The sequence below is a fragment of the Xiphophorus hellerii genome, chromosome 6 (genome assembly GCF_003331165.1).
Source record: "Xiphophorus hellerii strain 12219 chromosome 6, Xiphophorus_hellerii-4.1, whole genome shotgun sequence".
In the NCBI taxonomy this organism is placed as follows: domain Eukaryota; kingdom Metazoa; phylum Chordata; class Actinopteri; order Cyprinodontiformes; family Poeciliidae; genus Xiphophorus; species Xiphophorus hellerii.
In genome coordinates, this window is record NC_045677.1 from 5,059,060 (window position 1) to 5,075,020 (window position 15,961).

At 39.1% G+C, this 15,961-nt stretch overlaps 2 protein-coding genes across 3 annotated transcripts in view; both read right to left on the reverse strand.

The window, feature by feature from the left end:
* LOC116721342 (cAMP-specific 3',5'-cyclic phosphodiesterase 4B-like) overlaps nucleotides 1-6,698 on the reverse strand; it is a 68,337-nt gene extending 61,639 nt beyond the window's left edge. The window contains exons 1-2 of one of the 2 annotated variants that reach the window (XM_032565000.1): nucleotides 6,683-6,698; nucleotides 927-988 (exon numbers count right to left, since the gene is read on the reverse strand). The gene's annotated coding sequence lies outside the window, so the exon portion shown is untranslated. Of the gene's footprint in view, nucleotides 1-926; nucleotides 989-6,057; nucleotides 6,212-6,682 lie in introns of those variants that run through there. The other variant, XM_032564999.1, reaches the window with a different exon arrangement.
* A 4,427-nt stretch (nucleotides 6,699-11,125) lies between these two features.
* leprot (leptin receptor overlapping transcript) lies at nucleotides 11,126-15,911 on the reverse strand. Its single transcript, XM_032565002.1, has 4 exons — nucleotides 15,768-15,911; nucleotides 15,322-15,397; nucleotides 13,466-13,649; nucleotides 11,126-12,443 (listed from the first exon to the last, which is right to left on the reverse strand). The coding sequence occupies exons 1-4, from the start codon at nucleotides 15,781-15,783 to the stop codon at nucleotides 12,327-12,329; spliced, it is 393 nt and encodes a 130-aa protein (XP_032420893.1). The 5' UTR covers nucleotides 15,784-15,911; the 3' UTR covers nucleotides 11,126-12,326.
* Between the last annotated feature and the right edge of the window lie 50 nt (nucleotides 15,912-15,961).

Here is a 15,961-nt window from a genome sequence, read left to right on the forward strand (position 1 = left end):
GTCACTGCAGAAATCTGTCAGCACTTTATGAATACAAGCAAAACAAACTTACCGTTCCCAGACACACTAAGAAATACTAAATAAGTTAGAAGGACAGAACTTGGCTAGTAGGTTGAGTTTAAGTTGTGGTTTTGAATTAGCTAAAATGTTAAATCAAAAAAGTAAATGGAGTAGTAGTAGTCGTTTGGGTGAAAAACTGTCATGATGGGGAAGTTAAAGGAGAAAGGTTTCTATTACCCACTAAAGCTGCTTGGATTTTGTACAACATTCATGCCTTTGAAGTGAATGTTGTACACTTCTGATGAACCCTCTATCTGAATAGTGTGTGTTTACTGGGATCATGAATGTGGAATTCTCAATGTTCTGCTGAATCACAACCGAGTATGTGACTTTCCTGAGATGTCTCTATGTTTTTATTATCTTGTTCAAACTGAAGTATAAACTAGCCACCTTATAATGAAAATTTGATTCTTTATAATTTCTCCCTAGAGATCAGGTAATTCTTAGCCGAATTAATCCGCATAGATTTCAAATTAAGAATCAACCAAAAGCAAAAAGGTACCCACTTTCAGCCTAGAGGTACATTATGAGAAATAAGCTTGTTTACTTAAAAAACAACAACTAAATTTTTAACAATAAATATATGTTGCAGACAGCATTATCACAACTAACAATTATATTTTATCTTAGCAGTACATTTTACAGGAATTCTAGATCTTCTGTTTCAACTAAAAGCAATTAGATCTTAAAGCACATTTTTGTTTTTCAACTTGACACTGAAAACTTTACTGGAGCTCAACATGCTGGCCGATTCCTAGCAGCATAAAAAGTTTCACACTCCATCCACACATCTAACATGACTGGAAAGGTGATATATATATATATATAAGTTCAGTCCATTTGGTCCATGCAGTCAATTTACTTACAGATGAAGCTGTAGTCTCAGTGATGAAAGCTGAAGTTGAATTTGCGAAAGCAGACTGCCAACCTGAATGACAGAAAATATGAGAAGAATAACCAGGAATTAAATGACAACGCTATAACAAAAGTGACTGTAAAACTGTAATCCTGTTCAGGCTTTTTCACAAAAAGCTTCCAGTACTTAACAGAGGCTGGTGCCAGAGATACTTTTGAAGTGGTTCTGTAAAAGAACTGGTTTGCTTTTCTATCACCCAAGAGTCAATTTGGAGCCACATCATTATGTCACCATGAATGTCTCAGTAATTTATTTGTTTTTGTAAAATATTGTAGAGTGTGGAAACATTCTAACAATACACATATTTTTTATCCCAGAATCAGACTCAATATCTCCACCTTAATTTATTACTAATGCTTTATGACTCTAAATAGATGGAAAATGGAAGCTAATAACACAACCCTAACTTGACTAAAATTAGGGCTGTGAATGTTAAGGCATGTGATTAATCTAAAATGTTTAACACATTATTATTATATAATGCAAATTGATCTCCCACGGAGGGTTACCTTATTTAAAGCAGCACGTCACGAGGTCTTGTACTGCAGTCAATAATGCAAACTCGCAAACGCAAGTGAAAAGATGAGTGAAGCGAGAAAGTAGTGCGCTCAGCCAAATTTCGCTTTTAAAAACACCATGATGGTAGTTTGCATTACAACAAGCCGGTATGTAGCCGACTTATTACTACGATGAATTATTCTTCCACTGAAGCACAACCAGTTCATAGCACACATTTCTAAATTAACATCAGAAACAAAACGGCTTCTGTTAAACCTTCATGAATACGAAAACCTGGAAAATAAAGACATTTGATTTGCGCCAATATAAGATTTACTTAAAGATTTTTTGAAACTGTGATTTTTTTTTTTTTACGTTTCAAGCTTACAAAGTTGAGCAGAGGGATTAATCACAGCGCTAGAGTATGATTAATCTGATTACAGTTTTTAATCAATTGACAGCACTGATTAAAATACGAAGCTAAACTCAACGATGTTTAACAATGTTTTCATTGGCTGCTGTTCCCTGTGAGCCCGCCCCCCTGTGTAACTCCTGACGTAAGCAGATTTTTCCTTTGGTCCAGCAGCAAACGGGGACTACAATAGCTCTTATTTTCTGTGTTCGGGTCGGGGTTCGTCTCGTTCTAAACATTGGTGAAAAAAAGCCCACTAACAGTTTGGTGGAAAAGGTCCCCATGAGGAGAATATCAAGAGTTGCATGTGACGTATTTGCAGCACAATTTCAGCAGTCTTCCTCTGACAGTTACAGGAGGCGCACGAACAAGAGAACGTGACAGAACGCTCTCTGTATTCACTGTTAGCTGAATGAACAGCACGGCTCCCAGGACTGACAAACAGTCAGTCTGAAACAACAAAATGCCTGACACAGACAGGCCATGTACACATCATCAGGAAGTCAAAAGCATCAACAGTCCCTGACAGAGAAGGCAGCATAACATCAGCATTGACGCCACCAAGCAGCCAATCACTGACTCATCAGTCTGGCAAGCGCTTTGAAAAGCAGCTGGATGTGCGGTGTTGTTTCAACGCACAATGAGACTAAAAGCACAGTGATCTGCTGAGGTCACACCACCAACATACACAGACCACACAAAAGCTCCGGGGCAGGCTTAAAGTGGAACACTGCGGAGTTTCTGATGTGTAAAGCTAATTTGAAACAGAGCAACAGTTGCAACCTGTTGCCGAGATCTGTGGGAAGAATGTCCAAAAATTTGATTTACATAAGAGAGGGAAATATAATTTTCCAGTCATGAATCAATGGCTTGTGTTGATTAATAGAAATGTGAATTCAACTGAAGCTCCTTCAAATGAGGGACTGGACATTTAAGACTCACCAGTCCTGAAACTAAACAATAATACTAACTCTAATTTGTTCGCCCATTGTTTTTACTTCTATTTACAGTTGTGGTAGAAGAGAGTATGGCGACCTTTAATGTTTTCATGAGGACACAATATAAGTGATCTGGTCTTTACCAAGTCAGAGAAATGTTTAAATATTAACTAAAAAAAAAAAGGTTCCACTGTTAGTATTGATTAAACTCTGAAGAAATTAAACTTGTTGGTTTAGTTACTGGGTGTGCCCCATTCACACAGCAGCGTGCTACTCTAAGCAGTGTACCGATTGCAGTTTTCTGGCCAATCTCCAATCTTTAAAAAGCCTGACCTGCTGATTCCGATTTTGGTGGATACGAAATTTTTTGTGTGAAATGTTGCTAAATATAGCAAGAAAGTCGCTGAGTTGGTAACACTGAGGTGAATATTGTTAACTGCATATGTCCAGACGTGACCTGGTGGGCCGGACTGTCAGTCAGACCTTTCTCAGGGCAGAACAGAGGAGGACAGCGGTTGATTTTTAGACCTTTTCTGAGGTAGATAAGAACGGTGGACAATATCGGCTTCCCGTGTAAGTATTGGCCGATCATCGATCTTCCAAGAACTTGGTAAAGATAAACTGGATGGCTGATGAATTGGTGTATCCCTAACTAAATCTCTTCTGTAGGTACAGTAGAGATAATCAGATTGTCAGATTTCATGAACAAAAGAAGCAGTTCGTAGTTATAAATGGGTTATGGCACTATTTTTGAACAACTTGAAGTCCATCATTCTACTTTGAGAAAAAAATATTCCTAAGTAGAAAAAACACTTCAGATATTTGACCATGTCTCAAGGTCTCAAGGTGCAGATATCGCAGCAAATTGGCCCAAAGGTCAGATCATGCAGCAATCAGAGAAACTGACAAAACCACGAGAATGCAATATCCGTTTGCACCAGTCTCACTTAGCTTGTTGCTAACAGTGTTGCCAACTTAGCAACATTGTCGGCATATTTGTCTGCGGTGAGCCCCTTAAATTTGATATTATTTGTATTATTTGATATCGGGCAAAGGGAATATTTACATTACTCAACTGACATTATTAAATAATTTCATAAAGTTCATTTCTTAATGTTTAGAGTATTTTATCACTTTTGCCTTAGACCAGTGGTGCCTAAAGTCAGAGGTCCTCGAGGGCCGGCATCCTGCATGTTTTAGTTCTCTCTCTGGTTTAGCACACCTGCATCAAATGATGGCTCATCAGAAGGGCTAAGAAGAACATTGACTTGCTGAAGAGGTTAATACTACCACTAGGGAGAGAACTAAAACATGCAGGATGCTGACCCTCGAGGACCGACTTTGGGCACCCCTGCCTTAGACAATGGTTTCTTCTGAATCACACATGATCAAATATGTAAATTATGCGATGATGTCATCTAGCGATTTTTAAGACAGCCAGTAGCTGATTTACTTGCTAAGGAGCTGGCATCAGTGGTTGGTGTGGCAGTACAATGACAAAACGACAGAGAAAGTAAGGATTGCCAAAGCCTCTTCCTTTTAAAAAGAACATGATGGCAAAGTTCCATCCAAAAGAATCATTAACCATCTTCAGCATAATGTTCCTTGGACAGATGAGACAAAAGTAAAGATGCTTAAGCCAAAAGACATAATACAAAACTTAGCATATTGGCAAAAAAAAAAAACAACATTTAGAAACGTTTAAGCGTTGTGGTGAAAGGGTGACGGGCTTGCTTTACTGCTGCAGGTTTGGAGGCCCACAAACTTTTCTGAGTACCGAAGCATTTGAGGGTCTAAAATTTAAATGTAGCTTACTCTATATGAGTGATCTTTATATGAGCCAGCTGCCACAGTCAAATTGTGGCTGAAGTTGAACCATGCAACAAAACAAAGATCCCAAACATTGAGGCAAATCTATAATAGGACAGCACAAAAAACAACACTAAAAAAACTGAATGAAGAAATAGTCCAGTCAAATTCCATAGTGAAATGCTATTTTGGGACTTTAAGAGAGCTGTACATGAACAAATCTACTTTCCATTATGGTTTTTACTAATGAGAACAGTATGGAACTGACTTTGTACTCTTGAGGTTAGGTGTAAAAAACATTATCATGCTCTTTTTTATCATCTGAGATGTGAAACTTTACAAGTGAAAGAGGTTGTACTAGTTTTGATTTTTCCATTGATTGTAATAGATAAGAAACATAGGATGGACACTATAATTAGGTATTAGCTATGAATCCCTATTTGCCCTCTGTGATTGATATTTCTGCATGTTTTACTAAATAGGACAGAGTCTCTCCAACCAGATGATACCATAGCCTAAAAATTACACATCCACTCACATAGTGTTGCAACATAGTATCATTTTACCTCAAAATCTTAAACAACAGAGCAGCTGTTCAATTATTTGTTACGAGACGTATTGTTTGTCAAGATTTTAAATATTTCAAGCAAACACTTAAAAGAAAAAGTAACAAAGATTTTCCTGCTGACTCTGTAAGCAGATACATTAAATCCCTTCAGGCATTCTATTCTTTTACAGCCTACTTAAAGCTATCTATCAGGGTGCCCTTTAGGTTAAACTCATTTGCCTGTTCTTTCATTGGTAAATAAACTGACTGATTCTCTAATGGCAGAAGACAGTTTAAAGACCAAAGCAGCCAACCCCTCCCTTACTGTGCTCAACACTGACCCAAATGTTTCTTTTTGCATCTTCTTTACCTGTCTTAAATCCTAAGTACATATCTCAGACACTCTTCAAACTTAACTCCATTTGACTACAATCTAAAAAACATGTCATTATCATGTTACCGCCGGTTAAGAAAAGTCTTTGAAACGTGACACAATGAAACGGAACTGTCGAAAGGAAGAGAGATGCTTTCACCGCAAAGTGGAAACAAAGATAAGGAGGGCAGCAGCCTAGAAATGCAACAAACCTGCGCAATTAACGGGTACAAAAGATGTTTCCTGTAAAAAAGTGTTATCTGCACATCAAATGACGGAAGCCCAGTACATAAATCTAACGTTTTCACAGTAGGACTTCTCTGGATAAGACTTAGGAAGATGCCAAATATGTCAAAACTTCAAAGAAACGTCGCGAGAGCTCCAGGCTGGCGGCCGAAAAAACAAAAAAACAAAAAGAAAACACAACAATTTGGCTCATAATAATAAGTTCGACGAAAAGCTCTGCGAGGCAAAAAATATTTACATTTCTAAGAGCTGCTTTACCGAATGAATTTCCTCTTATCGGTGGTGGTTTGTGTCCTCCCTCCGACGAAGCTGCCGTCGCTCTGCTCCGCGGTCCGTCCCACCGCGAGCCTGCCGAGGCACGCGCCCCCTTTTATCCGGTTCCATTTGTCCCATTCGCGCTCGTTCCCCTTCACGACTCCACGAGCACATCGATTGGCTTTAACCGCGACCACGTAAATCCTCCCCAAACCCCTTTTACCAATGGCTTGTCATCGCGCGCGCGCCCCGTGCGGCCGCTCTCCCACTTCCACGCCAGCCTGATTCTATTAGATTTCCACCCAGAAGGGAATGAATCTGTCTGTTTGAAAGCAACAGCCCTCTGGCCCTTTGTCTGGAAACCTTCCTGATAGTCATAGTTTACGGTCTATACACGGTACTAAAGATTTTAGATTTTTCTTACCTTACCTCAAGAATAAATAACTATGCCAGTGACTTTATTGTATCAAAATCTAATAGAATATTTCATTTTTATTAATGACAATTTTAAAGGAAATTATGCTGCGATAGTTAAAAAAAAAGAAGAAAAAGACACTTGTAGGGATCATTTTAAAAAATACACAGAGCCATTCAATGCTGTGTGTCTGTGTGTGTGTGTTATTCTTACTTCTCATCTTGGCCAAATGTGGCAGATAGGTATATACTCCCACAGATGAACCTCACCAAGCACAATCAAGAGGAGCTCAAGATGAGTGGGTTCCCCTGAAGAAGACTGGCCTGACAATTCCATCTCAGTGAGTGGGAAACTTGTTTTGGTCATTGTCTCATTCGTTCCTGGATCTCTGCGTCCTGTCTCCTCGCTCTCCAGTCTCATTCGAAAACTAATCTTCAAGCTCCTTCTGCTCAGTCTCTTCACCTCCAATACGCCATACTCCCCCGCCTATCCACCCTCCAACAATCTATCATCTATTCCTCCTCCATCTGGAAGGGAAGACAAAAGGGGAAAAAAACATGACAAAAAAAAAAAAAACACCACTCGCCACCACCAGTCAACCTTAACTTCTGTGGATAGACTCACCTCCTCTCAGGAAACTCCGTCCGCCTATAAGAACCTCTTCTCCTCCATTGTCTTGTCTGCTTCATAACACTCACCTATTGTCTTCAGTACATCCTGAAACTTTCCTTTGATAGAAGAACATCTGCTCCAACCACATATTTCAACAAACTGCCTAAACCGTTCTGCTGTTTCAATAGTTGTTGGTGTCGGGGTCAGTTGAAGCCTCAACATGAATCCTCAAATCCAGACCTCAAGGGCCAGTGTCCTGTAACTTTCACATGGTCCAATAAGCCTCAATCAATTGGCTTATCTTATCAGTGCAGTCAAGTTCTTGAGAGTCTTGTTAATGACCTGATTATTTGAACCAGGTGTGTCAAAGCAGGGGCACATCTAAAACTTGCCGGACCCTGGCCCTGAGAGCCTGGATCATAAAACAAAGAAATCACACACAAAAAAAAATCAAAAGAGAAGCTGTATATGAAAAACTATTACCACAATTCAACTCCAAAACTTTTGGAACTCTCTTTTTTTTTTTAGCATTAAGTTGACGTGATCATTTCCGTCACATCACTGAGCAGGAATGTTGGTCTGCACCTTTTTACACATTTCGAACCCTCACCTGGCAGACAGGTGGTCTCGTAATTGATTGTAGAACAAGGAGCTTAGTCTGTACAGTGACAGCCACACAAACCCAAATCGTCACACCACCACCAAGCTTTAGAGGTGTTAACGATGATGTGTTCGACTTTTGTCAAAGGTTATGAAACATCTCTTCTGTCCAAAGGCCATTGTTCTACAACTAATATTTGTTCAGTCTTTTTCTGCTTGTACTGTCATGAACTTCAAAATTTATGTTATATGCCGCCATTACACCAAGGAGATGCACCTTCTTTGAGGATTCCACAATGTGACCTTTGAATAAACTTTGTGGGATCTGCTTGAAAATGACCTAATAAACATTCTCAGACTGACAGGCAGTTTCCCATTTGGCAATGTATCAACACAAATACAATCTTTATACACCAGATAACTAACTTGGCAAAACTCCTGATTCGATCATGGTAGACAGTACATACTTTATGATGAGCCATTGCTGAATCTATGGAAGCAGTACTTTCTTCTATACGTTCTACACACAGTTTCCAAATTTAGCTTCATCTTTGTCCAACACATAACAGTAGAGAACTATTGTGTGTTTTTATACCTTGGAGATCAGATTTAAATCATTTCAGGATCTGGTAAATATCCTTTTGTTACAGAAAGTACGACTGGGTACTTTCTGTTTTTCCGTGCCTGTTTCTACACCGGCTAAGGTGTTCAAAAACTCCAGCAGCAGTGAGATATAATTTACAGTCTCACCTAACTTCTGCTGCGCTGCATTCAAGGCCTCATTCAGGCGTGTTTTGGAGTCATTTTGATGCCTTGGTTGTTGCTAGGCAACAGCTGTCCTGAAAAAAAAAAACGATGAATGGATGTCCCTGGGTATTTTTTTTTCTTTTTTCTTTTCTCCTGTGTCCTTTTCACACTTTCTGAATAGAAATTCAATCTGTCATATATTTTTTTTAAGTCTCTCTTTGTGGGTTCCTTTCATCCCTCTGGGATCTTTGTGTTGTACATCTGAAAACAACTTATACAAGCTTCTATCTCACTGATGAAAACATTTAAGTTGTTCTTCCAATATCAACTTAATCAACTTTGTTTCTTAAGCAACTCGATTTTCTTAAACTGTGGCGATATGAAGGACTTTATCTGCTTCTAAATGACGAAAAAAAAAAAACTTGATGAGGAGATGCTTGGAGATTATTGCAGGAACTATGGTGGCCCACTGGCATTTGTCCTCCCGCCTCCACTTGGCTGTGTTAATTGGACATATGTCCCACCATCTCTATGACGACAATAGGAAATTTAAGAGCCTACACCCTCCTTTGTCTCACATAGTACATGCTTTCTTTAGATATTTATCTCCTCCGAAGGCTATTTTTCACCCAGAAATATTATATATTAAAGTATCCAGGATGATGATAACACCATTCCTGCTGTGCCCAATCCTTTGCGAAATGCAATTACAGGAGGCAACAGGCAGAACAGATGTCATTCATGCAAGCACTAATTTATCCACAGACTGTGGGTCTCCTTTTGTTTGTGGATAAAAAACCAAAAACTCCATCCTCCATGCCCCGATTGGTGGTCAAGGTTTGTTTTCTAACACACATCACCAGAGGACGTAATTAAACCACTCAAGTTGTTCACAGCTTGATTTCCATCAAGTTCTCTTTAACCTCATCTACAATAATGTTGGCTTTTATCGTTCTTTTGTTTGGCGGTTTGTACGCAGAGGTTGCCGATCTGTATTTGAATTGAATGCTGCCGAGTTGGGTTTTTTTTTTTACATGTTGCTTTCTGAATATTTCAAAGCTGTGTAAATTATTTAGCATATGTTCATACCAGCACTTGTCTGACAGGCAAAGCTTCTTATTACAAAATTCAAGTCAGACGGATTTCCCCCAAACTCCTTTTCTTCATCTCAGTTCACTTGCAAGAGAGGCACTTACTGAGCGCTAGTCTTTTTGCTGTAGCAACAGTAACTTATTTTAGTTATGGAAATATGCAATAAGACAAAAACTGTGATCCTTTTGTCAACTCTTCTTCCGGCAGCTCCCATTCACTCCGCTTCAACGGCTGCGGGCCTACCGATACGCTTAGCGCCATCCGGCTGGCACACTCGGTTGAATTCAGGTTGCTGTGGAGTCAGTAGAAAACAAAAACACAGCAGTCTCTTACCTTTACCTACCTGTAGCTGTAAATACCCCCTCCCCTTATCCAAGTAAACAGATGTTAGCGATTAGCTGTGTTAGCTTCTTTTGTTGAAGCCTACCCTGCCACGTTCCATGCATCCGCGGGTCAGCTGCTCATAGAGAAGCTTAACCTCCATAAAAAGACATTCTGGAATGAAAAAGCAAAAATGAAGAGACGAAAAGAGAAATTAGATGGTGATTTAAATTACCACTAACTAACTGGTTGGAATGTAACCAACCAGTTGCTGAACCACACCTCAGTTTTGGCAGGCCCGGGTGAAAGCAACACTCCTCAGTGTGGAAGTCGTCACTGAGGAAAGAAGATCTCGTCGTCGTTTTTGAATCTCACTGAAGCCGGAGGAGGTACAAAAGCAGCAAGAAGCTTCTAGAAAGATAACTACACTTTCTATGGCGGAAGGACTGCTATTCCTTCGGCTTGCTTCTTGGAGCGAAACGGGTATTACAGAAAAGTTGTTGTGTTTTAAGAGTCCAATTCTGTTTGTGACAGAACAAAAAGAATTAGGAAACGTTAGCCGTCTACTAGGAATCTAACGGTCAAAGTAAGGCTGTAATAACAGGAACCCATTATGAAAGTTAGCCATATTAATCACGCTAAATCCTAATAATTTGCCAAAATCTATTTAAAATGTCAACTCTAATCAATTTGTCTGCTTTAAGGTCACTGCGGAGCTGTGCAACATCGGCTGCTCCAAGTAGAACAAAATAAATTGTCGTTTTGTGACAGAAATCTCCTCCTTTATAGTTACGATGAATGAATGATTTATTGAAACGTCTAAAATGTAGTAAACCAGAGTGTTTTTCTCAAAGTTCAAGACATTTTTTTAAAGAAGTTATTTTCAAATTATCTTGTAGGAAAAAACAGTTACGTGTTTGGGCGCACTCTTACATCCTCAGGTGAGCAAAAGAAAAAATGAGATTATCTGCCTTGTAAGAAGCAGCAGAACATCTGCTGTGGGTTTATTCTGTAGAAAAGTCAACTTTGGGCTTTCTTTTTAGAGAAAAATCATTGTTTTATTTTGATATAAACAATGGTAAAAACATGCATTTTCCATTTATTCAAGAGTAAAAAAAAAAGATTAACTGTGTAACTGAAAGTCCTTAAAGAGACACTGGAAAAGTTAAGTACGTGGGTCACAAAACCTCTAATCAGTGCAACTCTGCAAAAATGTAGTCTGGTTTTCCCAATTCCTAAAGCATAAGCACCTGAAAAAAAAAGGAAATAAAAAATAAGAGTCTGCACATTTACAACACAAAGTTTTATTAAATGTCAGAGAACATGATTGGAGCTCGTAAAATAACCTCAATGTTCTCCTTAGTGTGTAAGGAAGTTACTATATAAAGAATAGAAATTCTACCAGGAGACAAAGTGTCAGTTTTACCAAAATATATTATCTTACCCCCAGATGTGAAGCTAATGCTAAAGAAACAGAATATTATATAGAACAATAACTACAGTTTTCAATGAGAGGGGCAACACAGTCTTACTCCCATCAACAACGACAAACAGAATATGAGGATGTAATATTGATTCAAGAGAAAGCAAGTCAAACATCAGTGATTTCTTTGCTAATTAAACACACATCACATAAGGCAGACGGTTATGGATAAGTTCAATGTGGAGAAGTGCACTTGGCTTCAAAGCGTACGTTAGCAGAATGAGCTACTCAGATTGCGTAAAAAACCCCAAAAAACAACAAAAAAAAAACATTAAAAAAGAATTACTAACCATGATCATTAGTGTCTGTTTTTTTCGTTCGTGAAATGAATCAGGAAACTTTCTCTGGATTGGACAACATACATCAAATTTTTTTTTTTTTTTTTTTCTGTTGCAGTCGGAAGTGATCTTTGGTGAAGACGTAAACAATTGCGACAGGAAGAGAAAGACCCAAAAAACAAAAAAGTCTTGAGAAAAAAAAAAAAAAATACAAAGAGAAGTAAGAAACGCCTCAGGCCTGCATCCTGCCGTCGTTTAACACCTTCCGACTTTTAAAAGCGAACAGCGCTTGTGTAACGCAAGCCATGATTCAGAACAGACAGTAAGCTTCGCATTGTGAATTACAACCTTCCAAAAATAATAATAAACTGAGGCACGGTGATGAGGATGGTAGCTTCGATAAGAGGCCGCTTTGGGAGTTTAAGCTAAGGCAAGCTAAAACACATGGGATATAATGGATAGAGTCGGTGGTTATAGGGGCTGGAGGCCTCGGAGTCCCTACGGTCCCACACACTTAAGGCACATTCATAAGCATAAAAAGTACTGCCTGCTAAATCTAAACCCCCCCGATCCCCCTGAATGAAAAAAAAATCATCTTGGTGAAGGTTTTGTTCTTTCTACACCCTCCCGATTCAGCGCAGAACAAACGTGCCCCTCGATCTGCCGTCGCTTCATCTCGCTATCCAACTACCCGCCCCGTCTGCCCGAGCGCTTTCCACGCGCTCTACCACTGCTCCCAGCTGAACTCGTCCCCGCCTCCGAAGATGACGAAGAAGCCGAGGATGGTGAGGAAGATGACGGCGTTTCCCGTCATCACCAGGCCGCAGGCGCCCCACTGGATCTGTAAGAGAGCAGACTCGGCCGTAAGCACGCGACACGGCGCCGTGGTGGTCGGAGAAACTTGCTTGCTTGAAGGGTTTTTCCAACCTCCAGAGAACTTGCTTGGTCGGCCCGCGGGGGGCGCTGGGAAAATGTTTTGGCGTTAGGGAAAAAGTTAAAAGTTGAAATTTGGAAAATATGACTAATTATTATAGTGAAGTAAAATTAAGAAAATAGTAAAAACTGATTTTGAGAAAACGTTTTTGTTGGCTGAAATAAATAAAACAGGTAATTAATGGGGAAAAAATGCAACTGGAGCCATATTATGTGTTTAGAAAAAGATCTAAAACATATAGAAATTATAGATATATTTATTTTTGTGTTGATAAATCTATTTATTAGCCTTTCAAACTGATGTGAAATTCATTATTTTCTTTGACACAAAAGCAGTTTACATGCTCACTCTGCGTCTTCTCCACTGCTCATACTTCAGAAAAAGAAACGTGTTCAACAATGTTTGATCCTTCACTCGTGACTCATTAGCACGTTGACAGGCAGTGGTTACAGTAACCCCTGACCCCTGACCTCAGTCTCTCACTATAACATGCCGTTATTGCCCTTTCAACTAAAGTTACTCCTAGACCCATCTCTGCTACCACTATTACATAAAAAAAACTATTTATTCTTTTCTCTCCTTTTTTTGCTTGCATTTTGCCATGTTAAAAATCACAAACTTGTATCTATTTCATAGGAACATTTTACTATGAAAAAAAAATTAAAGAAAAAAAATAAATAAATAAAATTCTCAAAATGTTTTGCCTCAAGAGAATGTCGCCACAATATGCATCAGATCACAAATTTCATTGGTTTTCTGACTTAAAACTTCATTGAAGCAATTCATCTTTGTGCGTATTCACTTTTTTTTTTTTTTAACACTGTAATTGTTTGCCATAAAAAAAAAAAAATTTTTTTTTCGCATATCCAGCCCAAGCAGTCTAACGGCTGTGAATACTTTGGAAAAACGTAGGAGCAAAGAGAACTCACCGTACTGTTTCGGGCCAAGACAATGGGGAGCCCAAAAGACGACACCACGATCCCCGTCGTTAAAAAGTAGGCCAGCTCCCTGCATGCGTTGCTGGAGGAGTCATCGTCACTCAGGCGTCTGGATATGAAGGTTGGGATGGGACTCAACACGTAGAAAATCAGCACAAAAAGCGGCCAGTATACCCTGTGAGAAATGGAAGGAGGGGGCGTGGGAGACAGATCAAACACCAAAGTATTTCCTCTGTGATGAGAAAACATCCCAGTTTGGGGCTGGAGTGAGGCAACGACTGGTAACTACATGTGATCCGTCAGGTCAGTCGTCCCGTACCGAATGCTAGAGGAGCAGACTGACTAAAACCAAGTCGGCGTTACGTAGTTTTTTCAAGAAGGTGTTGGAGAGACTGAAGCAAAACACAGATGAGTTCAGAAAGTGTAGAGCTCAGGCCCATCCGTCATCTAATTTCTTATTTTTGATTTGTGAGAGGGCTGCAAAAAAAAACAAAAAACGTAGGTTTCAGTTTGAGCTGAGAAGGATTTATTTTTCAAAGCATCTAAGAAGAAATTACAAAAGATGGCCAGCAGACTGCCCTTCTGTTATTTGAATGTGTTTGGACAGTAAAAATATACTCTGCAGCAGTATATTAGTCAGTTATAAATGTATTTTTGGAAAAAATAAATCTATTTATTTGTTATTTTGGGACACAGTTAAGGGCGAAAAAACAAAAAGCTTTTAAAATGATACATATGTCATAATGCTAGCCTGCAGAGCTAAGCTTAGCACTTCTGGAAAAGTCTTTAGATTTTCCTTCTAATCAAAGTAAGTGATGCGTTTTGAACTACTTTTTTTTTTTTTAATTCTTCCAACACAACTAAAAGTATTTTTTAAACTGAAATTAGACCTAAAAATGTCTAAATCAGTCATAGGTTTCTGAGCTAAATTTGATAGATATTTGGTTTGAAAGTGATTTACTTGAGCTGCTATTTCTTTTACTACTTTCTACTTCTATTTAGGTGAAAATATGGTGAAGTCCCACTGCGCTGACCTGAGAACAACTTTCAGATAATCTACCCACCTCTGATGCTCAGTCGGCTTTTGAATTCCTTTCAGGAAATTAAAATTCTTGCTGCATTTTTTTTTCATGCCAACAACCTTGACAATATTCACAGATCAACGAGTTGTCAGTGCGCAACCTGCATAATTCTGGTTAACAGCATTTTAGATTTAAATGCATCTCTCCATCTATTTTGTAACTTTCTGCACACTGATGTCATGACTGGAACTTGACAAATGAAATGAGTTCCTAGTGTCAGAATCAGCTCTTCACACAAACAAGGAAGTTGACTTTGATTCCGCTTTGCTCCCAACAAAGACATTTAAAATATAAATATGCTTTTGTCGCTCCTTTTTAAATCTCAGTCCGGCAGTACGCTTAGCAAGCCGGGCAGAGAGACGTTGGAGTAGGGGATAAGATCTTCATCCATTATAATCGATGGAAGAAATGCTTTGATCTTCCTCCTCTTCGGGTACATAAATAATTTGTGCTCAGGGCGTCCAAAAGGCTAGCACCGGCCCTGTTGCTAGCAAAACTTTTTTGTCAAATGCTTTAAACTGGCTTGTTTTGTTTTTTTTTTTGGCAACAAATAATCGTTTGGGGTTTTCTTGTCACAGCTGAACATTAAATATTCCAGAATGTCCAATTTTGAAATGCTGTGCTCTGCCTACATTTTAGCATTTTTTACACAAATTAAAATTTTTTTTTTTGAAGATACTTAGCCTAACAATTTATAGGACACGCCGATTTGTTACTGTGCAAATGTAAAAATGCAGTGCAGCGTGGTGAGCTGTCCGAACATACCCGTACTGCTCCAGTGCGCAGCCCAGAAGAAGAAATGTCAGTCCGATGGCGCCGCTGAATGAGAGACCAACCAGAGCTAAAAGGAGATGTCAGAAATTTAATCACTTGGCGGCAATAAATGAGCAGCAATAAATGAAAACGAAAGTGCAACGCGCAAGGCTAAATCTTTCCTTAGCTACGGACTCGCTACAATATTTGTTCTAAGTTTTTGTTTGTACTCCCAGGCTAACGCAGCATAAAAACCAGTAAGCAGTTTACAAAGTCTATATATTTTCTATGTGATAATAAATATCCTGTAAAACGTCACACCGTTTACTGTCAGTGAAAATGATTCATGAAGGGTTAGAAACAAAAGCTAACAAAAGTTTCTGAAGTAGGTCGTCAAAACTTATCAAAACCCAAACTGTCAACCCCTGAACCTGTCCGGAAATGTTTCAGCACTGTACCTTTAATCCCAGCCATTGTTATAAATCTGTTAAATGCTCCCTGTAAGATTTTTATTCTCTTCTTTGAATATTGTTTATGATCCGAGGCGTCTTGTCTTGCTGGACGGACTTCCTGCTTCCTCCATCGGGGTTTCCTGAGGCTACGTCACATGACTGTCTTAAAGCGACAGTACCATGTTGGTCCCCAGCCACCG

Coding starts and splice junctions, on each gene's coding strand:
- leprot (XM_032565002.1), bottom strand. Junction 13,650..15,321: donor TGCGCACTGGAGCAGTACGG/GTATGTTCGGAC, acceptor CATTTCTCACAG/GGTATACTGGCCGCTTTTTG. Junction 12,444..13,465: donor TCTTGGCCCGAAACAGTACG/GTGAGTTCTCTT, acceptor GCTCTCTTACAG/ATCCAGTGGGGCGCCTGCGG.